This window comes from Gadus macrocephalus, chromosome 8, assembly GCF_031168955.1.
Source record: "Gadus macrocephalus chromosome 8, ASM3116895v1".
In the NCBI taxonomy this organism is placed as follows: domain Eukaryota; kingdom Metazoa; phylum Chordata; class Actinopteri; order Gadiformes; family Gadidae; genus Gadus; species Gadus macrocephalus.
In genome coordinates, this window is record NC_082389.1 from 14,768,180 (window position 1) to 14,786,689 (window position 18,510).

Below are 18,510 nucleotides of genomic sequence, written 5' to 3' on the forward strand. Positions count from 1 at the left end.
GCAGGCACGATCCATACAAAGATGGTTATTGTGGGAGTCAGACGTAAAATAAATAGCAGAATAACAGCTTATCAGAATATCAGAAGTATGAGTAATGTATAACTATTTATGTGGGATTTTATCGTGTCAACATGTTGCCTCTCTAAAGCCCCCTAACGTCTCCTCAGAGCCTCCCACCTGGAGGACCACAGTTGCCGGGGATACCAGGGTCTCCCTCTGGCCCAGGAACACATATTCCCGCTCCGGGCGGCCCTGGTGGTCCGCAGGGCCCCGGTGGCCCCAGCGGTCCCCTGTCTCCGTCATGTCCCCGGGGTCCTGTGGCGGGGGGGCCGGGGGGGCCGGGGTCTCCTGCAGGGCCTGGGGGCGGCAGCATGCGCCCATTACAGCAACCGATGAAGCAAGGACAGGAGGAGAGTCTCCAAAATAAAAGCGCAATGCCAACATGATGCATGATTACCTGGTTGACCACTCTCACCAGGCCTCCCAGGGGTTGTTGAAGGGCCTAAAAGGGGCAGAGAGGACATGCGTAGTAGACATGTAACGGATCAGTTGACACCAGAGTAGCCTTAGGCCCAATCCCATTTCTACCCCTAACCCCTTCCCCTTACCCCTCCCCCTTGTTTTGAAGGGGTAAGGGGAAGGGGTAAGGGGTAGAAATGGGATTGGGTTTAAGGCCCAATCCCATTTCTACCCCTTACGCCTTCCCTTTATGCCTTCCCCTTTCCCCTTCCCCTTCCCCTTCCCCCTTCAAAACAAGGGGGAGGGGTAAGGGGAAGGGGTAAGGGGTAAGGGGTAGAATGGGATTGGGCCTTAGTAAAAAAAAAAACTATAATATATATATAACAACACAGAGCGGAGAAGCAAACACAGAGGGAGAACAAATATAACGCAATAACATTCGCATTTTTGGCATCAAATAATAATAAGATGTCTACCGGATTAACACATTGAGGATGTTGTCCCTACCACTATCCCCCTTCTGTCCTGGCGGCCCGGGTATACCGTCCTGGGCCTGGTTCCCCTTTGGACCGAGTTGGCCTTCGATACCAGGCCATCCTGGGTCTCCTATGGCCAGGGGAGGACGGAAAAGACCCGGGTCAATGTTACTGAGAAACACTTATTATCCTGCTCGGGTCATTTTAATAGTGAAACGTGAACGTTAAAATCGACCACCCTGGAGTCAAAGTCAATAGTGTGATAAAGAAAAGCATTCTGAGGGCACAATTGGGGCAGAGTCAGCAAAGCCCAGCAATTTGTGGTCAGGCTCGGTGAACCCCTCAGAGAGGTGAGAGGTGCCATGAGGTGGTCTTAGGTTCAGTGCCTGTAGGTCCGCTGGGTCCTGGTCCTCCGTTGCGTCCTCTGGGTCCATGTTGGCCCCTGGGGCCCATTGCACCAGGAGGACCTGGATCAGAAAACATGGATTACTCCCGATAAAAATGAAACTTTTCCCATTCTTTCCCTGAGGAGAATGATGCGCTGAGTGGCGGGTACCGATGTGCCCGCGTCCAGGGTTCCCTTTGGCTCCGCGTACCCCAACAGACCCCAGGAGGCCCCTCAAACCAGGCTCTCCTTTCTGGCACTGCGGCGGATGGGAGCAGTTCAACGCTGGCTCCCCCTACGGAAAGGGTTGGTGGGGTAGGTATTAAAAGGGGGAGGTGAGGGAGAGAGGGAGGGACCGAGAGTGAGGTGAGGTAGCCTCACACCACACAAAGGATCTGCTGCCTTCAAACTATGAAACGTTCTCATTGGATGTCTAATGCTAGTGCCCGCCCACCCCAACATCAATCATATTTTGTTTTTGTCTCCGTTACATACAGTGATTAAAAGATGGTTGTGCGTGAATGTGTATGGTGTGTGAATGATGTGTGTCCGCATTGTTGTGGCTCGCCTTCATGTTGTGGTTGTAAACATGATGAAAGCTGTAGTTACACAGGATTTTATTCGGCCTGCACATTTTCACTCGTTATGACACCCTTTATGATTTCAGTACACTTTTTATGTATTCCTGTCAAGGAAGTGCTGATATAATTGAGCAAATTGCTAGATGGGGTGTAATCTATCTCCTCTCTTTCAGGGACATTTCTTATATGTTTACAGTCCCTGACAAAACACTCATAAAAGAGACAAAATGGGGAACAGTCTGCATATTTTTAATCTCTGTGGTCTCACTCGATTAAATCTGGGGGAAAACTTTGCCTCAGGCCAGCTAAATACTTTCTTGAAATGTTGAATTAGTAAAATAATCAGAACCTTCTGTCCAGTGGGCCCCGGAGGTCCGGGCCCAATATAACTCGGCTCTCCTTTTAACCCTCTGCGACCGATTGGTCCCAAGTAACCAGTTGCTCCGGCCTGCCCAGCGAGACCTTCATCTCCCTTCGTTCCTCTTGGCCCTGGGAAGTCACAACAGAAACGGGGGCCTAGAAGTCATCCTCAACACAGTCTACGACCTGTACCAGTGTGTTAGAAGGTACTTTACCTGAAAACCCTAAGAACCCTGTTGGACCTGGAGGGCCGGGGGGCCCCGCGCGGCCGTCGGTGTCCCCCGGTCCATCAGCACCAGGGTCACCACATAGACCTGGGCACACAGAAAAAAACACATTTGTTTCTATTCGTTTGACATTACCTGACCTTCATCTCTGCTTCGCTGTAAGCTAGCTACCTTGATATGAATGCTCCCTTTGAGAAAGTAACTGCGCTATGCATGAATGCTGATGCATACTACCGATGCACATACAGCGTATAAAGTAGTCAGAAGTTGAGTAAACTCAAAAATCGGTTTTCATCATACAGCCTTGATAATTTTTTTATAGTGTGTGATAAGGTCTGTACAAATTCATCATACTTGACTGTCCATGGCATCTGTAGAAGCACCTTGAAGAAACCTTGTTGCTCTATTCACACATGAGATGTGAGACTACAGACACCCCCCCCCCCGTCCCCCGCACCTCTCTGGCCAGGGGGGCCCGGCCGGCCCCCGGCTCCTCTCTGGCCTTTGTACCCGAATGCTCCTGTGTCTCCAGGGACTCCATCAGAACCAGGCCGACCTGGTGGAGGACAACCGTGGTTAACATCTCAGCTCCGTCGCTGCACTTTGGAGCGGTGACACCCCAGGGGTCTGGTTGACCCCATTTTGGTTGCATATGCACAAAATGGGGTCTTATAGGGCGGTGCGCCAGTTCCCTCGCAACGCGAGGTATCTGTGAAAACAAACTTGGACGTGAGGATGTGCGCACCTGCACGTAAACTCTGACCCATGAGTACAAACGTTTTGGTGACGGGGGGAATGGGCGACGGAGAGGGTGAGGGGGTGATTTGAAACCAGAGTGGGATGCCTCCCGCAAATTGAATTTCCCTTTGCATCAAACGTTTATTATAGATCCACGTTATCGTACATTTTCTAACCAGCAATGTTATTTGAACGAGGGCCTTGCAGTGAGGCATAACTTTCCATAAACAGCTCTCAATTTGAAAAGCTTAAGCCAACTCAAATCTTAAATCAACGTCCGCTCAATATTTCATCAGCGCTGCCTCCCCCTCACATTTAGCGCCGCGTGTAGAGGAGAGGGCCGGTCTCCCGTTAGTATGTGAATTCACCGATGAAATGCTCATCATTGGTTCAGGAAATCCAAGATTGCACCAAATAGCTTAAAATACTTACAGAGCAGAGGTCAATTTTTTTTTTTTTTACAATATCTTCGATTACTGTGCATGCATCAGCACGTACATGCAAGTGGGTTAATAGTTTTAGTGTGGAAAGTCTCGACCGTGCTGTCAGGCGCAGTTGCTGCACTGACCGCAGAGGCAACGTGAAAGTTGGCAATTTAAAGTTATAATAAACAACGTATTTTGTGTATTTATGTAAAGCATTATGAAAAGATTTGCATGCGCAATAAAGCATATGAAAAAACTGGCCATTTTCCCTTTCCCTCTGGGCTATGCCGTCTTACTCTCGGTTGTTGCTATGATTCACCGTGACGTACCGCTGATCGTCAGGCACATTGATGTGCATCACCATTCGACGAAATATGAGGCTGATCTACGTGCCCGCATTTGGTGGTAAACTGTAATTTATACAACCAATTCTTATTTTGGTGCATGTTATTTTCGGCTTTAGTGCGCACGTAAACTTCAAGTATGGATCCTATGCAAGTGCGTATGCAGGTATATTTTATGAATGAGACTCGGGTTCAGTGTTAAAACCAAAACAAACCTTTAACCGGCAATTTGTTTTACCTGTTGTTTATCTCTTTTAGCTTGAGTTGAAGCTATGGTTGGTTGGGGGCAGAAGTGGACCAGACTTTCCCAAGATGGATTGATCCGTGGATGGGCATGTTTTGTTTTTGAGAAACTTTGTAGTTTAACACAAAACCAAATATACTGTATTTTACATACCAGGACTACCAGGTTCCCCTGGAGGACCGTCTGTGGGAACGGAGGGCGGCCCAGGAGGGCCACTGAAACCTTGCTCTCCATCCGAACCCTGAAGCCCCTGAAAGCCTTTGGCGCCATCTGGTCCTGGGTTGCCTGTAAAGTCAGGGCAATAAATACATCGATAACACCCAGAATAGAGTCGACCAATCAGGTATGACCTCTGGATGATAAACCTTATTGAGGGTAACCATTGGTCCATGTGGAGTTGTGTCATTGCAGCAACTGGTCTTATTCCAATTTTTATACACTTGTCAAAACTTTATCCATATTCCAAAATTCTTATCATTGTATAAATTGACTTGAAGTGTGTGTTAGTGTGTTTTACCTATTGATCCTGGAGCACCGACTGGACCAGGTGCTCCTTTTATTCCGTACCCAGGCAGCCCATCTGGCCCTGGGTCTCCTCTGAAACCTGCACACGTTAAGTCACATCACAATCCCCACTTCTCGTCAATAAGCTCCAAAATAAATGCAGCCGCTACAGAAAACATGACAGGTTGGGCTGACAGTGGTTCATCACTACACCTACTCATGTGTCATGGGGAGAACTAAACATGGATCCTACCTGGGGTACCGGGCTGCCCTGGACTCCCGCTGGGGCCCGAGGTCCCTGGTCTCCCCCTGGGGCCCGAGGTACCGGCCAAGCCCGGGGAGCCAGGCTCCCCCGCAGGCCCCGGCAAACCCACGCCGGGCTGGCCCTGGTGGCCCCTCTCCCCGGCGAGGCTGTCAGCGCCTGGGGGCCATGAGAGAGCAAAGGTAGGCTGAGTGAATGAAGTGGTTGGAGGGGAGCAGTGCGCTGGTGTAGAGGAGGCTCCATAAGGATGATAAGAAATGTCGATTCAATCAGACTTTGAATTATGCACAGGAGTCAACATTAGAAGTGTGATCTCCTTTTTACGACTCCTGCTCAGGGAACGGGAGTTCAACAAACAAGTCTCTAACGTCATAGCACGCCTGGCAGTGAACTGTTTTCACCATCCCATCGGTCTGATAAGGACAGCTGTAAGTTGTACAGGTGGACCCAAAAATGCCACGTCTCCCACCAGATGGTCACTCATACTTCTGGTGTCACCGACTGACTGACCTGGGTGTCCGGGTTGGCCGTCGGGCCCGGGCGGTCCGCGTGCGGGGGCACATACTTTATCACCGCCGATTCCCTTTTGTCCCACCGCACCTTTCCCTCCTGCCAATCACCGACATCAACACACCAAGACTCTTGTTATGGTGTTACCGGACAGTTTTGTATACATACTCTGACTTCATGTTGTTGATGCTGTTCTCGATCCTGTCTATGTGGGACTCTGAGTGAAAGGTGTGATGTGGAGGTACCCTTTTCTCCTTGAGGGCCCTGGAATCCGAACGGCCCCGGGTCCCCACGCCGACCGGGGGGGCCAGGGTCCCCGGGCAGCCCCGGCTCTCCGCCGTCTCCCGGATTCCCCAGGGGGCCATCGGGGCCCGCATACTCGGGACCACCGTCGCCCTGACAACCATTCCAGGGTTAAAGGGTCACATTCAGTCGCTGTCACGATACTAGGAATGGGGTTCGTTTTGGGTGCTGAGGGTTAGGGTCAGTACTGGCGTCACACAGAGGGGGCGGTGTTGAGGTTCTCATCACAGTCAAGTAGTTAACAGCTGAGTGGGCAGGAAACTCTCAGAGTTGAAAGAGAGAAACCCAATGGACATACGTTGCTCGGCGACTTCGATGAGAGCACCTTTTGGATACACGGTGAATTAAAAGACTGGATCAAGGCGCGGGCTGGTCAGCGGAACGGAGAGGTCACCCAACCCGGGCGAGGAGCCGGTGCGGAGTGTGAGTGTGAGAGACGGAGCTGTTCGCCGACGGTGGTTGTGGACCTGTGGTAAGTACCTCGCACCTAACCCCCTAGACAGGTTCGATTGCACTCACCCAAGGAAAGATTAGGAACAATACTCCAAGTTCAGCCCACCACGTAGGGACAGACATAGGATACAGGCTGTCTACCCGGGTATTAACGAGCACTGTCGGTTGGAATCATAACGGTCACCCACATGCTTCTTGATGTGATTCTCTGCAGTGTTATTTCAGGTTGTTAAATGACAAGGAGGTATATTGGAATATGCTTCTGTTTTAAGGCAGCTGTTTCCCTTGCATTTATGTTGTAGTAAAAGAATGTCATCATGTATCATTTTAATTCCTTTTATCCAAACCCCGGCCAGTTCCCCCACAGGAGAGCGGGAGCCATCTGTGGCGCTGAAGGAGCTCAATGTCTCTGAAATAACAGCACTTTTGTTACCATTACAAAACACTCTCCCAGCCTTCCGATCCAATTAGTTTAGTGGGGAAGAAAATCCTTTTGCAATCTGTGCAGACGTTTAATAAGTATCACACATAAAGTCTTTGACAGCTTACATTTTTCTTGCTCTCCGTTGTTTGTGTAAAAACATCCCAATGCATATCTAATCATCCCATGCTGTTGAGTATTCTTAACTACTCACATACAATTTAGTTCTGGTATGCTGGTTTTATTGCTCTTTTGACATGATCAAATTATAATAGAGTAAATATTGTTTTTCACAGTATAGTATCTCTACAGTATAGTTGCTTTCGTCAATACTATCGTATCTCAAGCCACACTAGTCCAGGAGTCACTAACCTTTAGAACAGGAGAGCTACTTCAAGGGTACTGAGTAATATGAACTTGTTCGATACAAACTTCTTGAAGAACAAAGTTGCACGGTTCCCCTTTAATGATACGAATAATGATAAAAAATATTGTCATTGCCATCCAATCGATCAAAAGTGTTATATAGACAGACCAGGTGCCCGCAGGCACTGTTTGGGCTACCCCTGTACTAGACATATTCATGGTGTAACATACTCATACTAGACTATAGACGTATTCATGGTGTAACCTACTCATACTAGACTATAGACGTATTCATGGTGTAACCTACTCATACTAGACTATAGACGTATTCATGGTGTAACCTACTCATACTAGACTATAGATGTATTCATGGTGTAACATACTCATACTAGACTATAGACATATTCATGGTGTAACATACTCATACTAGACTATAGACGTATTCATGGTGTAACATACTCATACTAGACTATAGACATATTCATGGTGTAACATACTCATACTAGACTATAGACGTATTCACGGTGTAACCTACTCATACTAGACTACAGATAAATTCATGGTGTAAGATACTCATACTAGACTATAGATGTTGGTATTGATCTATAGTGAATACCAACATACTCATGTAAAATACTCATACTAGACTATAGATGGATTCATGGTGTAACACACTCATACTAGACTATAGATGTTGGTATTCATGGTGCTAACCTTTTCTCCAGCAGGGCCTGGAGGTCCTGTTGCCCCTGGTCTGCCTGATGGACCCGTACCTGGGATACCCGGGACACCTGAGGGGCCCCTTTCCCCTGTGAAAGACATAGTATAAATGACCCTATCTATATATTACAATATCTATCTATAGATATAGATAGATATAGGTGTATATTGTATATCTATAGATTATATAGATAGATATGCTACAATACAAAGGAAATAGCAGCACAGAGATTGGTAGGGTTGAATTGACTTTCCGAAGAGAGATTGTAGCGGTGAAGTCTGAAAATCAGCTTTTTATCGATCAACGGAAACCCAAACTTCTTGCCTGTCAATTAACTTGACAGGCAACATTGATTACCTTTCATTCCTGGGGGTCCTGGCAATCGAGGGAAGCCCAGAGATCCCTTGTCTCCCTTTTGTCCGGACAACCCTGTAGATCCGGGGCTACCTGGACCCCCTGGGAAGCCTAGGGGTTGAATTGAGTGGGCCATGAATAATAAGCTTACATCTAACACAAACGTCTATCTCCTCAGTTATCTCTGGTCCTGAACTTCCTCGGTCCACGTCGGTCCCCAGTATTGGGGGTCAGTCGCTACACAGTGTTGGGGGGTCAGGCGGTACAGATTGGGTGGTAATTCGGTACACAGTATTGGGGGTCATTTGGTCCACAGTATTGGGGGGTCAGTCGGTACACAGTAATTGGGGTCAGTCGGTACACAGTATTTGGGGTCAGTCGGTACAGAATGGGGGGTCCGTCGGTACACAGTATTGGGGTTCAGTCGGGACCCAGTATTGGGGGGTCAGTCGGTACACAGTATTGGGGGTCAGTCGGTACACAGTATTGTGGGTCAGTCAGTACACAGTATTGGGGGTCAGTCGGTACATAATGGGGGGTCCGTCGGTGCACAGTATTGGGGGGTCAGTCGGGACACGGTATTGGGGGTCAGTCGGTACACAGTATTGTGGGTCAGTCAGTACACAGTATTGGGGGTCAGTCGGTACAGAATGGGGGGTCCGTCGGTGCACAGTATTGGGGGGTCAGTCGGGACACGGTATTGGGGGGTCAGTCGGTACACAGTATTGGGTGGTGGGGGGCGGGGGGGTTGGGTGCTGACCTGGAGTCCCTGGTCCTCCTGCTTGACCATTATGCCCTGCCGGGCCGGGGATGGGGTGGCAGTAACTGGGCTCCCCTTTCTGGCCTGCCAGTGGAAGACAGGGACGTAGGATTAGATGATGACACGCAGTAGAGGCTCTACTTTGTGTGCGTATGCAAAAACAATGTGAGCGTTTTTGACTAGCGTGGTTCTTCCTCACTAGCATCGGTCCTAGTTGATGTGGGAGCGAGGGGCCTGGCCGACGGCCTGTGTGTGTACGTGTCGAGGCTTGTGTAACTCTGTATAAATGTAAGTTATCAGTGCATTTCTTACCTGAGAGTCCAGGAACTCCGGGCAAACCCCGTACCCCAGGGTCCCCCTTATCTCCTCCGAACCCCACCGACCCTACCTCCGAAGGACCCTCGGATCCAACGGGTCCCGGTGTCCCTGGAAACCCAGGTCTACCCAGGTAACCACGGGCTCCCCCTGCACTCAGAGAGGATTCTGAAAGGGGGTGCTGGGAAAGAACAAAACATGTCTTGTATCCGTATACTTTAAGAAGCAAAAAGAGGTTGGTAGAACATCTGTATTCAACATGATACGTGAACATTGCTAATGTTTGTGAAATGGCTCACCGAGTCTCCCTTGGGACCGGGGTGGCCTTTGCCTCCGTTTCGGCCCCGGCCGCCTTGCCTCCCCTCCGGCCCCGTCCTGCCCGGCTGCCCCCGGGCGCCCCGCTCTCCTTTCACCCCGTCTGGGGTGTAGGAGTCAGGGTCTCCCCTTGGACCCTGGAGGCCTGGGATGCCCGATGCCCCAGGGTCGCCCTGTCAGAGAGGAGGGACGCTATAGAGACCATACCGGTAGGGGTGGTGGATAATGGGAAAACTGTTTTTTTAATTGAAAAGCTTTTCTTACGGGGGGTCCGGGTAATCCTCCGTGTCCTGGGAAGCCCTGGTCCCCGGGGGCGCCCGGTCCCTGATCGTTACCTGAGCAACGTGAGATCCCACTTCACAGTCAGTATTTACCGTGACTTACCGCAAGCTGAATGCAGATGAGAGACGAGGACACCGAGACAAGACAATCCTAAGAAAGACCAGGTGAGCATTGCTTCTATTTGGCTTTGCATGAGGTATGTGTTTTCACCATGTATTCCCGGGGGTCCGGGTGGACCTCTTGGTCCTGGCTGTCCTGTACACGTATAACATATGTCGCCCTTCTCTCCTGCAGGAAACACAGCCAAAGACACCACACACACACACATGGGGATGCTCACCACTAGACGTTTAGACTGTGCCGAGGCTGTTTGAAATATAAATACTTGAGCTCAAATCTGAATTGTCTTTTTTTCCACTATATGCACTGAAATGCTGTACAAAATACAGCTTATTTTAGATATGACATAGTTCTTTATTTATTTATGTTTGCATGAATATTATGCACTGCAATTGCTATGCAGAATTGTACACTATTCGTGCCTACTGCAGTGACTCATTTCATTTCGGAACTGCTCTAACCAGTAGTGGAAGTGATGACTAATGCTACGAGCATTCCTACAGTGCGCCTGATGTACTGGATGTTTGATTTGAGGCCCTCACCTTTCCCCCCGTGGCCACCGTTGTATCCAGGCAGGCCCAGCAGTCCCTTCATCCCCTTCATCCCTGGAGGGCCTTGAGTCACCTTCTTGGCTGCATCAACACCATTGTCATGGCGGGTTATTGAGATAATTTACTTCAATGAAACCACAAATAGAGCCTGCTGTACTAGCCAAAAATCCACGATTGAACCTAACTTTATTCATATGTGGTCGAGATTTTAAATTATACACAAATCTGCATTCATATTCCCAACTGAGTGGCACATTTTTGATCAAATAAAATGAAAAGGAAACATTGTTTTACTATTCTACAGAACGCAGAAATAGTTCTAAAGAAGGCTTAAAGAAAGGGATAATCAACGCTAAAGCGAGCTCCTACTTCTGTCTTCAGGTGGTCCAGGTGGCCCCCGGTCCCCAGGTAGTCCTTGGCCTCCTGGGTCCCCATCGGGGCCCGGGGGAGCTCTGTAATGGTCCCCAGGGTCTCCAGGATCCCCCTTAGAGCCAGGAAAACCTGGGGGACCTTCCAACCCATGAAAAGCACCACCTGCATGAAGGGGATGGGTGAGAGTGAATGAGTGAGTGAGAATATGTTCCATGATGCTTGACTTTGCAGCCCTATATTAACCCTTGTCAGTTTGAAGAAATACATATTGTAAAAGTCTTTCTCTCACTAACATGGTGGATTCTGTGCTGCACTCATTGGTCTCCAGCCTGAGTCTGAAGAGAGCGATGCAGCACCATGGACAGCGGGTTTCAGACAACAAAAGGGTGACCAACAGAGAAGTACACCTCAAAGCCTGTGCTGAGTGAAGCGAAAAGACTGCCCTTGTTGGTCCTCTTTATCAGATACAAGGCGAGCATCAAGTTACCTATTGTGTGAACTACCCTTAGTATTTGAGGTTTGACAGCTTGTCGCTATGATCAGAAGAGGGATGACAGTGGATAATTTATGAGGACCCTTGTACAATCAATTTGAACAAATCCCTTCTTTGCTAGTTTTCCAATGTGTGCTACAGTTCAAAGAAAAGTGCTTGGTTGAAGGACCTCACTCATTCACACATTCAGTCAGAAGCTACAGAATCATCCCATTCACAGAAGCACAGCCATTATCAGAAGAGGTCCGTTCAGTGCGTACCTGGAGGCCCTCTTGCTCCAGGAAACCCCATCACACCTTGAGAAGGATGAAAATATGTGTCGGGGTTATTCATTGAGTTTCATTATATGGTATTATTATTGAGCCATTACCTTATTTCAACTAATACACTCACACGCCTTAGTTTTAACACTTTCGCATTTATTATTTCAGAAGACACCTTTAGGATACCTTGAGGTCCGCGGTTTCCAGGGGGGCCGGGGAAACCACTGTCTCCTTGAAACCCTTTCATCCCAGAACCAATGACCTGGCCAGACAGGAACGACACGTGAGCTCATGACACACACACACACACAGGCGTAGTAGTCAGTAGATCAACGCAAGAGAAACTCACCTCTCCTGGTGGACCAGTAGGGCCCTGGTTTCCCTTTTCACCCTGTGGAGGATAAAATCTTTATGAAATCTCTGACCAATCTATAAACGTACCTTTTTAATTGACCTTCCATTTTAACAAGTAGTGTGTTTACTGTGTTGTGCATCTTGTTAAGGCTTCTTAAGTGTATCTCTATGATTCCAATATTTATTTAATTGAATTTGATTCCTCTTTCCCGTCTTGTTTTGAGGGCCGGACCCCGCGGCGGCTTTAGATCCCTCAGGTCGTCTGATCAAATGCTGCAGTCTGATCGGTGGCCTCCATCGAAGCTCAAAGCAGTTGAATCAACACTGATGGTTTATAATTGTGCACGATGAATAGATTTGATTTAATTGTAATTGTTTTCCTTGTTAAGCCAAACGCTTTGTACAAAAAGGAATAGTGTTTGTTGATTGTTGACTGAATACAAGACCTATCCAAATTCAAGATGCATGGTGTATTTAGCTCATACAAGTCACTGACCTGTCCCCCCAGCGTTCCTGGAAACCCTGCGCGCCCTTTGACCCCACCGCTGCCCTGGAGAGAACAAAAGTATTACAAACATCCGGACATATCTGACATATCCAGACATATCTGTGGGCACACATAGGCACACTTGAATTCATGCACTTTCAAAAACACGTAGACACTAACGGAACCATACCTCAGTTCCGTCTCGTCCGCGTTCACCCTCTTTCCCAAGCTTCCCCTGGACAAAGGGGTATTCAAATTGATTAACATCATCGATATATTACATCATACCTGGGTCTTTTAAAACATCCATGAAATTTGGGCTGCATTCAAGTCATGCATTTATGTCTCCTGTGAGCTGTTTTTTGATGTGATGCATTCAGCCCTGTAGCAGCTATGTTGGATCAGAGTGGCAAACTAGAACATATTTTGCGTTGCATTTTTACTGGATAAATATTGGCGCCACCTTCAGGTTAAAATGAGAATCACTCTTACCTCAGGTCCTTCATATCCTTGGTCTCCCTTTGCACCTTTAAAGAAGCTGAAACCTGGGTCTCCCTGGAGACATTCACAGGGATTTAGTGTAAAAAAACGGCTTTTAACTTTGTAATGAATGGAGTCTTAGGCCTGTGATTGAAACCTACGGTTGAACCCTTGCAACCTTTCTCTCCAAAATCTCCCTTGTCTCCTATTTCTCCCTAGAATTTAAAAGTAAAAGAAAACAAAGGTCATGGCTATACCTTCATATTAAAGTTCATCTTAAATCATCTGATAACAAAATGGTGTCTGATTCCGTTCAGTGTCCACTCCCATCAGGACTCTGGTCATTGTCAAAGTCAAAATGTCAACTGACAAATTATCAAAATGACAGACGAAACATCCGAAATGTCAATGATGTGAATTTGAAGCAGTTGATTCCTTATTGTGTAAGGGAGGGGGCCCATCAGTGAGTGTGACCTGATGTGGTACCTTCAGCTCTTTAGCCCCAGAGACGTAGTCTTTAACCCGGCCTGGTCGACCCGGTTGCCCGAGAGGTCCCATTTCACCCTAAAATTAGCAGAAATGAATCAATCAATCAATAAATAAACACTGTTCAAAAAAATCTGGAAAAAGCATGAGGTTGAGGTAAAACTGTTTAGAACCAGGAAACAGGTAACTCTATGGGTATCCTATCTGTAGCACTGTGATCTTATGCTGTGCTCCGACTGTGAGTGTGATGTGTTGTTGTGTTTTCAATGAAGCAGTCTGGTACCATCCTGCCGCGCGGTCCAGGCAACCCACTGCTCCCTCCTTGTCCCTGTGGGAGGGAGCACAGCACTATTATAGAATCAGCAAGGTGACTTCTCTCCCTCTGTCTCGTTCTCTCTCTGTCTGCCTCGCTCTTTCTCTCTCTCTCTCTCTCTCTCTCTCTCTCTCTCTCTCTCTCTCTCTCTCTCTCTCTCTCTCTCTCTCTCTCTCTCTCTCTCTCTCTCTCTCTCTCTCTATCCATCTCGCTCCCTCTCTCTGATAGAGTAACAGCATCATTCTGATAAAGTAACATTCTTGTCACTCACACGTACTGTATTTGATGTATGACAGACAGCTCTCCCCTTTGCACTTTAGGTCTTCACAGACTTTCAATTTGTGATATTTTTCGCTTCAGGTCAGATGCAACAGGCTATATAAAGCCATTATAGGCTGTATAGTATAAGAGTGCTTGTTCTTGAAGTCTCTATTCTTTCCCATAAGTTATCTCCGATCTACCTCTGCTCCATTGTCAGGAGTTTGGCCATGTGGCTATAAGGAAGTCCTTGACGGTCCTTTATCTCTGTACGGAGTGTGTTAAGTGCCAGCGGGAGGGGTGTTTTCTGAGGAAGATACTGTCTGTTTCTCTTCCTTTGTCATTGTGTGTTTGATTCCCCCCCAAGATGCATGAGACTTGGCAAAGCTGAAGAAGAGAAGAGAAGGAAGGAAAATTATAATAATGGAAACCAATTCCAGAAACTATTATTTAATTGAAATTAATTAATTTTACCTGGTTAGTAAATACTATTGCATGAAACTAAACAGTTGAAAGTAGGCAATGGATTAACTGCAAATAATGTCAACTTATTAGTACGCTATATAGCACTTACAAAATATCAATGCCAGGTGAAGTGCGGAGTCAAACTATTATAGCTACTAGAGTTTCCGCGCCGGCGTTGCGCACGGTCAACCACTAGTTGTAATTAAACCCATAGCAATAATGTGGAAACTCCTGTCGATAATGTAACAAAGGCGGAATTAACAGGCCCTCGTGTAACAAAGTGTAGCCGCTGTCACTGTAGTTTGTTTTGATTCGACCATAGACAAAATGGAGGCAGAACAGGCAGAACTCATCGTGATTATCTTAAATGTTGCTAAAACGATGCATCATATATTCCGTTGCATCCACAAAATCCGAAGCATCGATCGATGAAAGATTGGAGCATGAGTAAGAGACAAATAGAAGGAACGACAAAGAAGAAAGGCATCGCGAACGACTGCGTTACCGGAGACAGAGAGCGTATTTTTTTGCTTAATTTCACATATAACTATCACTTGGACAAATGTAGTTGATTTCTGTGTTTAACTGAGAAAACAGGGAATGGAAGGACGAGACCCTATAATGTTCAGCTGACTGTTGTAAGTAATAATAACAAAAAAAAACTTTTCTATACACATGCAGCTGTGAACTCATTTATTGTAATTTATTGTATGATCTGTACTTTTAGGGTTATGATAAGACCTATCTTTTAGCGTTCACCACAAATGACTCAAACAGATTTTTTTAACCATTAAGCGAACAAAAGGCAACAGGTTGATTATCACTTAGGGGCTACCCAATGACATGCAGAGGCGTTATCAACACGCCCACTGAAGTGGTGTGAGAAATACCGACTTTCTACTCATTCAATTTACATTTTCAGGGTACAATTGTCAGGATGTAGTTCACACATACGGCCCATCAGGAGAATATCAGGACTTATACGTGTGTCTGAGAGTGTAGTGAGTGTAGTGTGTGAGCATTTGATACATTATAAATGAGTCAATTTATGTAATTGTTCAATGGAAAGTGTGGTATACTATGCATGCAAATCAATTATGAAATATCTTTCACTTTTATTCAGGGCTGAAAAGTGCATTGACATTTTTAAATGCATGGCAACTAATATTGGTTTGTTAAAAATAATCATTGAGATTAAACGTCTCTTCAAGTGTCCTCGCCAAGACAAGCAGCAGTAGCCTAGAAGCACACATAGCATACACAGAAAACATAAGAAAAATAAATAAACTAAAGCAGTCTGCAGGGGGGAGGGGGGATATCAATATCGCAAGACATTTCGGGAGGCTCAAGGAAGCGTGTAATATTAAGTTTGAGCAACAAAGTGTAAAGACATTTCGGGAGGCTCAAGGAGGAGGGTAATATTACATTTGAGCAACAAAGTGTAGTCTTGTGGTGGACTCGACAGACATAATCACCATACTGTGTTATTGACATGTTTTTGTTCTGTGTTCTAGGGACGCTGTCTCCTTAAGATCACGTGACTTGTGTGTTGATATGCCGGTCTGCGCGATGTTTGAATTTAACGTTTTTTATCTGACAAAATGAATGACTTGCCGTTGCTTGTCGAGGTGAAAAATTGTCCCTTCACTTCTTTAGCACAATTTCTACAGACTATAGACAGAATGCATTACCGGGGAGACTTTGTCGATGGCGACGCCGTTAAAACAGACGGAAGGGTGGAGGGGGGGGGGATACCAATATCGCAAGACTTTGCGGGATGTGGGATCGATTTTGCTGTTGTCTTTCATCGCGCTCGTGTGTGCGTGCGTGTGTGCATTTGTGTGTGGTGTGTGTGTATGCGGTGTCCTGCACTACATTTGTCTTGGATCTGCGTCAGCGCACGCGTGGGTGCTTGTGCGAGTGTATGTGTATTTGGTGTGTATGTTCGTGCGTGCATGCGTGCGGTGTATGCGTGTGTTTGTGCATGTGCATGCTGTGTGTGTGTTTGTGAGCTGCAGGCTGCTTGGCACTTGCGACAGGCACTAGGCTAATACACAAATACTAAAGTGAAATACTTTCTCGATAATTGCAGTTTCTTTTAGTTGATTTTGTAAAAGCCCAGTACAGCTAGTTATCTAAAGCTTTGTTTCTATCTTATTTCACTGAACAAAAATGTTAACCATAATAACCTTGTTGTGTGTCTAGATAAATGTGCGTTTGTGTGTGTTTTGATAAGCCTGCCTTTGTTTTGACAGCCCTACTGGGCTTTGTCTTGTGTGGGAGTCTTTGTGTCAAATATTTGACTCTCTAAACGCTGTAAATATTCACCATACAACACATACAACACAAGGGATGCTGCTTCCATTTGACTCTCTGCCATTTAGTGCTGACCACATGTATGCCAATTTGTGGACACATGTGTCCAAAGCATCTTACAATAGAGAGAACATAATGCAAGTTAGCAACTTTGGGGATTAAATAGTTGCATCGTTTTTACCTGACGATATTTTTGCTGATCTTGCCAACACCTTTACTTTACCTTGACTAGCAATTTCCAAGTTTGTTTTAAGCGACCGCTTCTCCTTCATATTATTGACTGAGATGGCCAAAGCAGTAAGCACAATCCAATCTTCACTGTAAATGATATTGTACTATCCAGCAGCTGTTACACTGTTGCACACAGACAGACAGACAGACAGACAGACAGACAGACAGACAGACAGACAGACAGACAGACAGACAGACAGACAGACAGACAGACACACGTGACCCTTGCATCTTTACCTTGGACCCCGGGGTCCCAGGTCTGCCTGGAAGGCCCTGTTTCAGATCAACAGGTTAGTAAACAGATGACATATATATCAACATGTATACGTGAGCGAGAGATCAATGATGTGGTGGGTGCTCTGTGCCAATAAGAGATCCCTTACAGCAGGGCCAAAGGGCCCTTCGGCCCCAGGCCTCCCATACTCCCCAGGAAGCCCGTCTTTTCCCTGGAAAACATACAGTTAGCTCAGCCTTTTCTGTGGGACACAATCGCTGTGGCCTCACACACCAATCATGTAATGAATAACAGTGTGATATGCTTATCAAACTCTTTTACCGGCACTCCAGGCATTCCGCGAATCCCCGGTGGTCCTCCCGAATGGCCCGATGACATGGATTCTCCCTGAGGGAAGAACAAAACACAAACACAGATGTGTAAAACACTGAGTACCCATAGTAATTGCCTCATGGGAGCAGGTCCTGGAGTGTAAACACAATTTTTTTATTTGACACCAAGGGCGGGCTTCCTAACAGCACAGATTAATCACATAAAGTTTGATATTTAGTAACTTCCGCTTAGCCATCACAATGGGAATGGGGGAGGTTCCAGCTACAGGAGTGTCTAGGAGGAGTGAGCTGATAAGAACATTCCAAACATTGTTGGTGGCTCCCACGGCAACTGCAAGGGGGTTGATTGTCCACAGAGAAGGCAGTGATGCAGAGATACACCTGCGTTCAGTCTCACGCTCTACGGTTTTATCTCAATGTCGTGATAAAACATCAAATTTCTCTTCTGTACCTTGGGTCCGTGCAGTCCTGGTAAACCCTGAAAAAGAAACAACAGGCTTTAGAGACTCTTCCACAACGTCCAAACAGTCAGAGGCCACCATGGTGCTTATAGTGTGTGTGCACGCCGTTTCAAATGAGGGTCTTACTGGGGGGCCTTCAGGACCATGGTGGCCGGGTAAACCAGCGCTTCCATCTTCACCCTGAAACAACAGTTAAAAAATAATGTATATATATACACACACACACACACATGTATATATAAAAATAGGAAAACGCTCAAATTAAATATAGTAAAGAAACGAATACATAAAATAAATAAATACAAATAAATATAATGTAAAGTGATTAACTTGATAATGGTTCATAAAAATAATGAACACTGGCTGGCCCTTTGGTCAGGTGAATCTTAAGTGGTTATCTTAAACCTGTAGTGCTTGCTAAGTGACAGATGGATTTAGCTATTATTGTAACCTGTCTGGCCATCTTGCAAACAAGCAAAAGTCTCATA

The 18,510-nt window shown here is 46.5% G+C and overlaps 1 protein-coding gene across 1 annotated transcript in view; it reads right to left on the reverse strand.

Moving 5' to 3' along the window:
• The window catches only part of LOC132463271 (collagen alpha-1(IV) chain-like), a 28,922-nt gene that overhangs the window by 5,319 nt on the left and 5,093 nt on the right, over window positions 1-18,510 (reverse strand). Inside the window, exons 7-42 of the mRNA XM_060059310.1 lie at window positions 18,149-18,202; window positions 18,013-18,039; window positions 17,551-17,616; window positions 17,378-17,440; window positions 17,232-17,267; window positions 13,695-13,739; window positions 13,412-13,489; window positions 13,087-13,140; window positions 12,938-13,000; window positions 12,636-12,680; window positions 12,455-12,508; window positions 11,954-11,995; window positions 11,791-11,866; window positions 11,602-11,637; window positions 10,846-11,010; window positions 10,468-10,557; window positions 10,016-10,093; window positions 9,788-9,858; window positions 9,508-9,696; window positions 9,206-9,389; window positions 8,894-8,977; window positions 8,137-8,244; window positions 7,773-7,867; window positions 5,761-5,911; window positions 5,516-5,614; window positions 4,997-5,164; window positions 4,757-4,843; window positions 4,393-4,524; window positions 2,946-3,044; window positions 2,477-2,575; window positions 2,251-2,390; window positions 1,492-1,615; window positions 1,322-1,402; window positions 967-1,065; window positions 458-502; window positions 178-357 (exon numbers count right to left, since the gene is read on the reverse strand). Coding sequence (XP_059915293.1) covers window positions 178-357; window positions 458-502; window positions 967-1,065; window positions 1,322-1,402; window positions 1,492-1,615; window positions 2,251-2,390; window positions 2,477-2,575; window positions 2,946-3,044; window positions 4,393-4,524; window positions 4,757-4,843; window positions 4,997-5,164; window positions 5,516-5,614; window positions 5,761-5,911; window positions 7,773-7,867; window positions 8,137-8,244; window positions 8,894-8,977; window positions 9,206-9,389; window positions 9,508-9,696; window positions 9,788-9,858; window positions 10,016-10,093; window positions 10,468-10,557; window positions 10,846-11,010; window positions 11,602-11,637; window positions 11,791-11,866; window positions 11,954-11,995; window positions 12,455-12,508; window positions 12,636-12,680; window positions 12,938-13,000; window positions 13,087-13,140; window positions 13,412-13,489; window positions 13,695-13,739; window positions 17,232-17,267; window positions 17,378-17,440; window positions 17,551-17,616; window positions 18,013-18,039; window positions 18,149-18,202 — 3,307 coding nt within the window. The remainder of the gene's footprint in view (window positions 1-177; window positions 358-457; window positions 503-966; window positions 1,066-1,321; window positions 1,403-1,491; window positions 1,616-2,250; window positions 2,391-2,476; window positions 2,576-2,945; window positions 3,045-4,392; window positions 4,525-4,756; window positions 4,844-4,996; window positions 5,165-5,515; window positions 5,615-5,760; window positions 5,912-7,772; window positions 7,868-8,136; window positions 8,245-8,893; window positions 8,978-9,205; window positions 9,390-9,507; window positions 9,697-9,787; window positions 9,859-10,015; window positions 10,094-10,467; window positions 10,558-10,845; window positions 11,011-11,601; window positions 11,638-11,790; window positions 11,867-11,953; window positions 11,996-12,454; window positions 12,509-12,635; window positions 12,681-12,937; window positions 13,001-13,086; window positions 13,141-13,411; window positions 13,490-13,694; window positions 13,740-17,231; window positions 17,268-17,377; window positions 17,441-17,550; window positions 17,617-18,012; window positions 18,040-18,148; window positions 18,203-18,510) is intronic.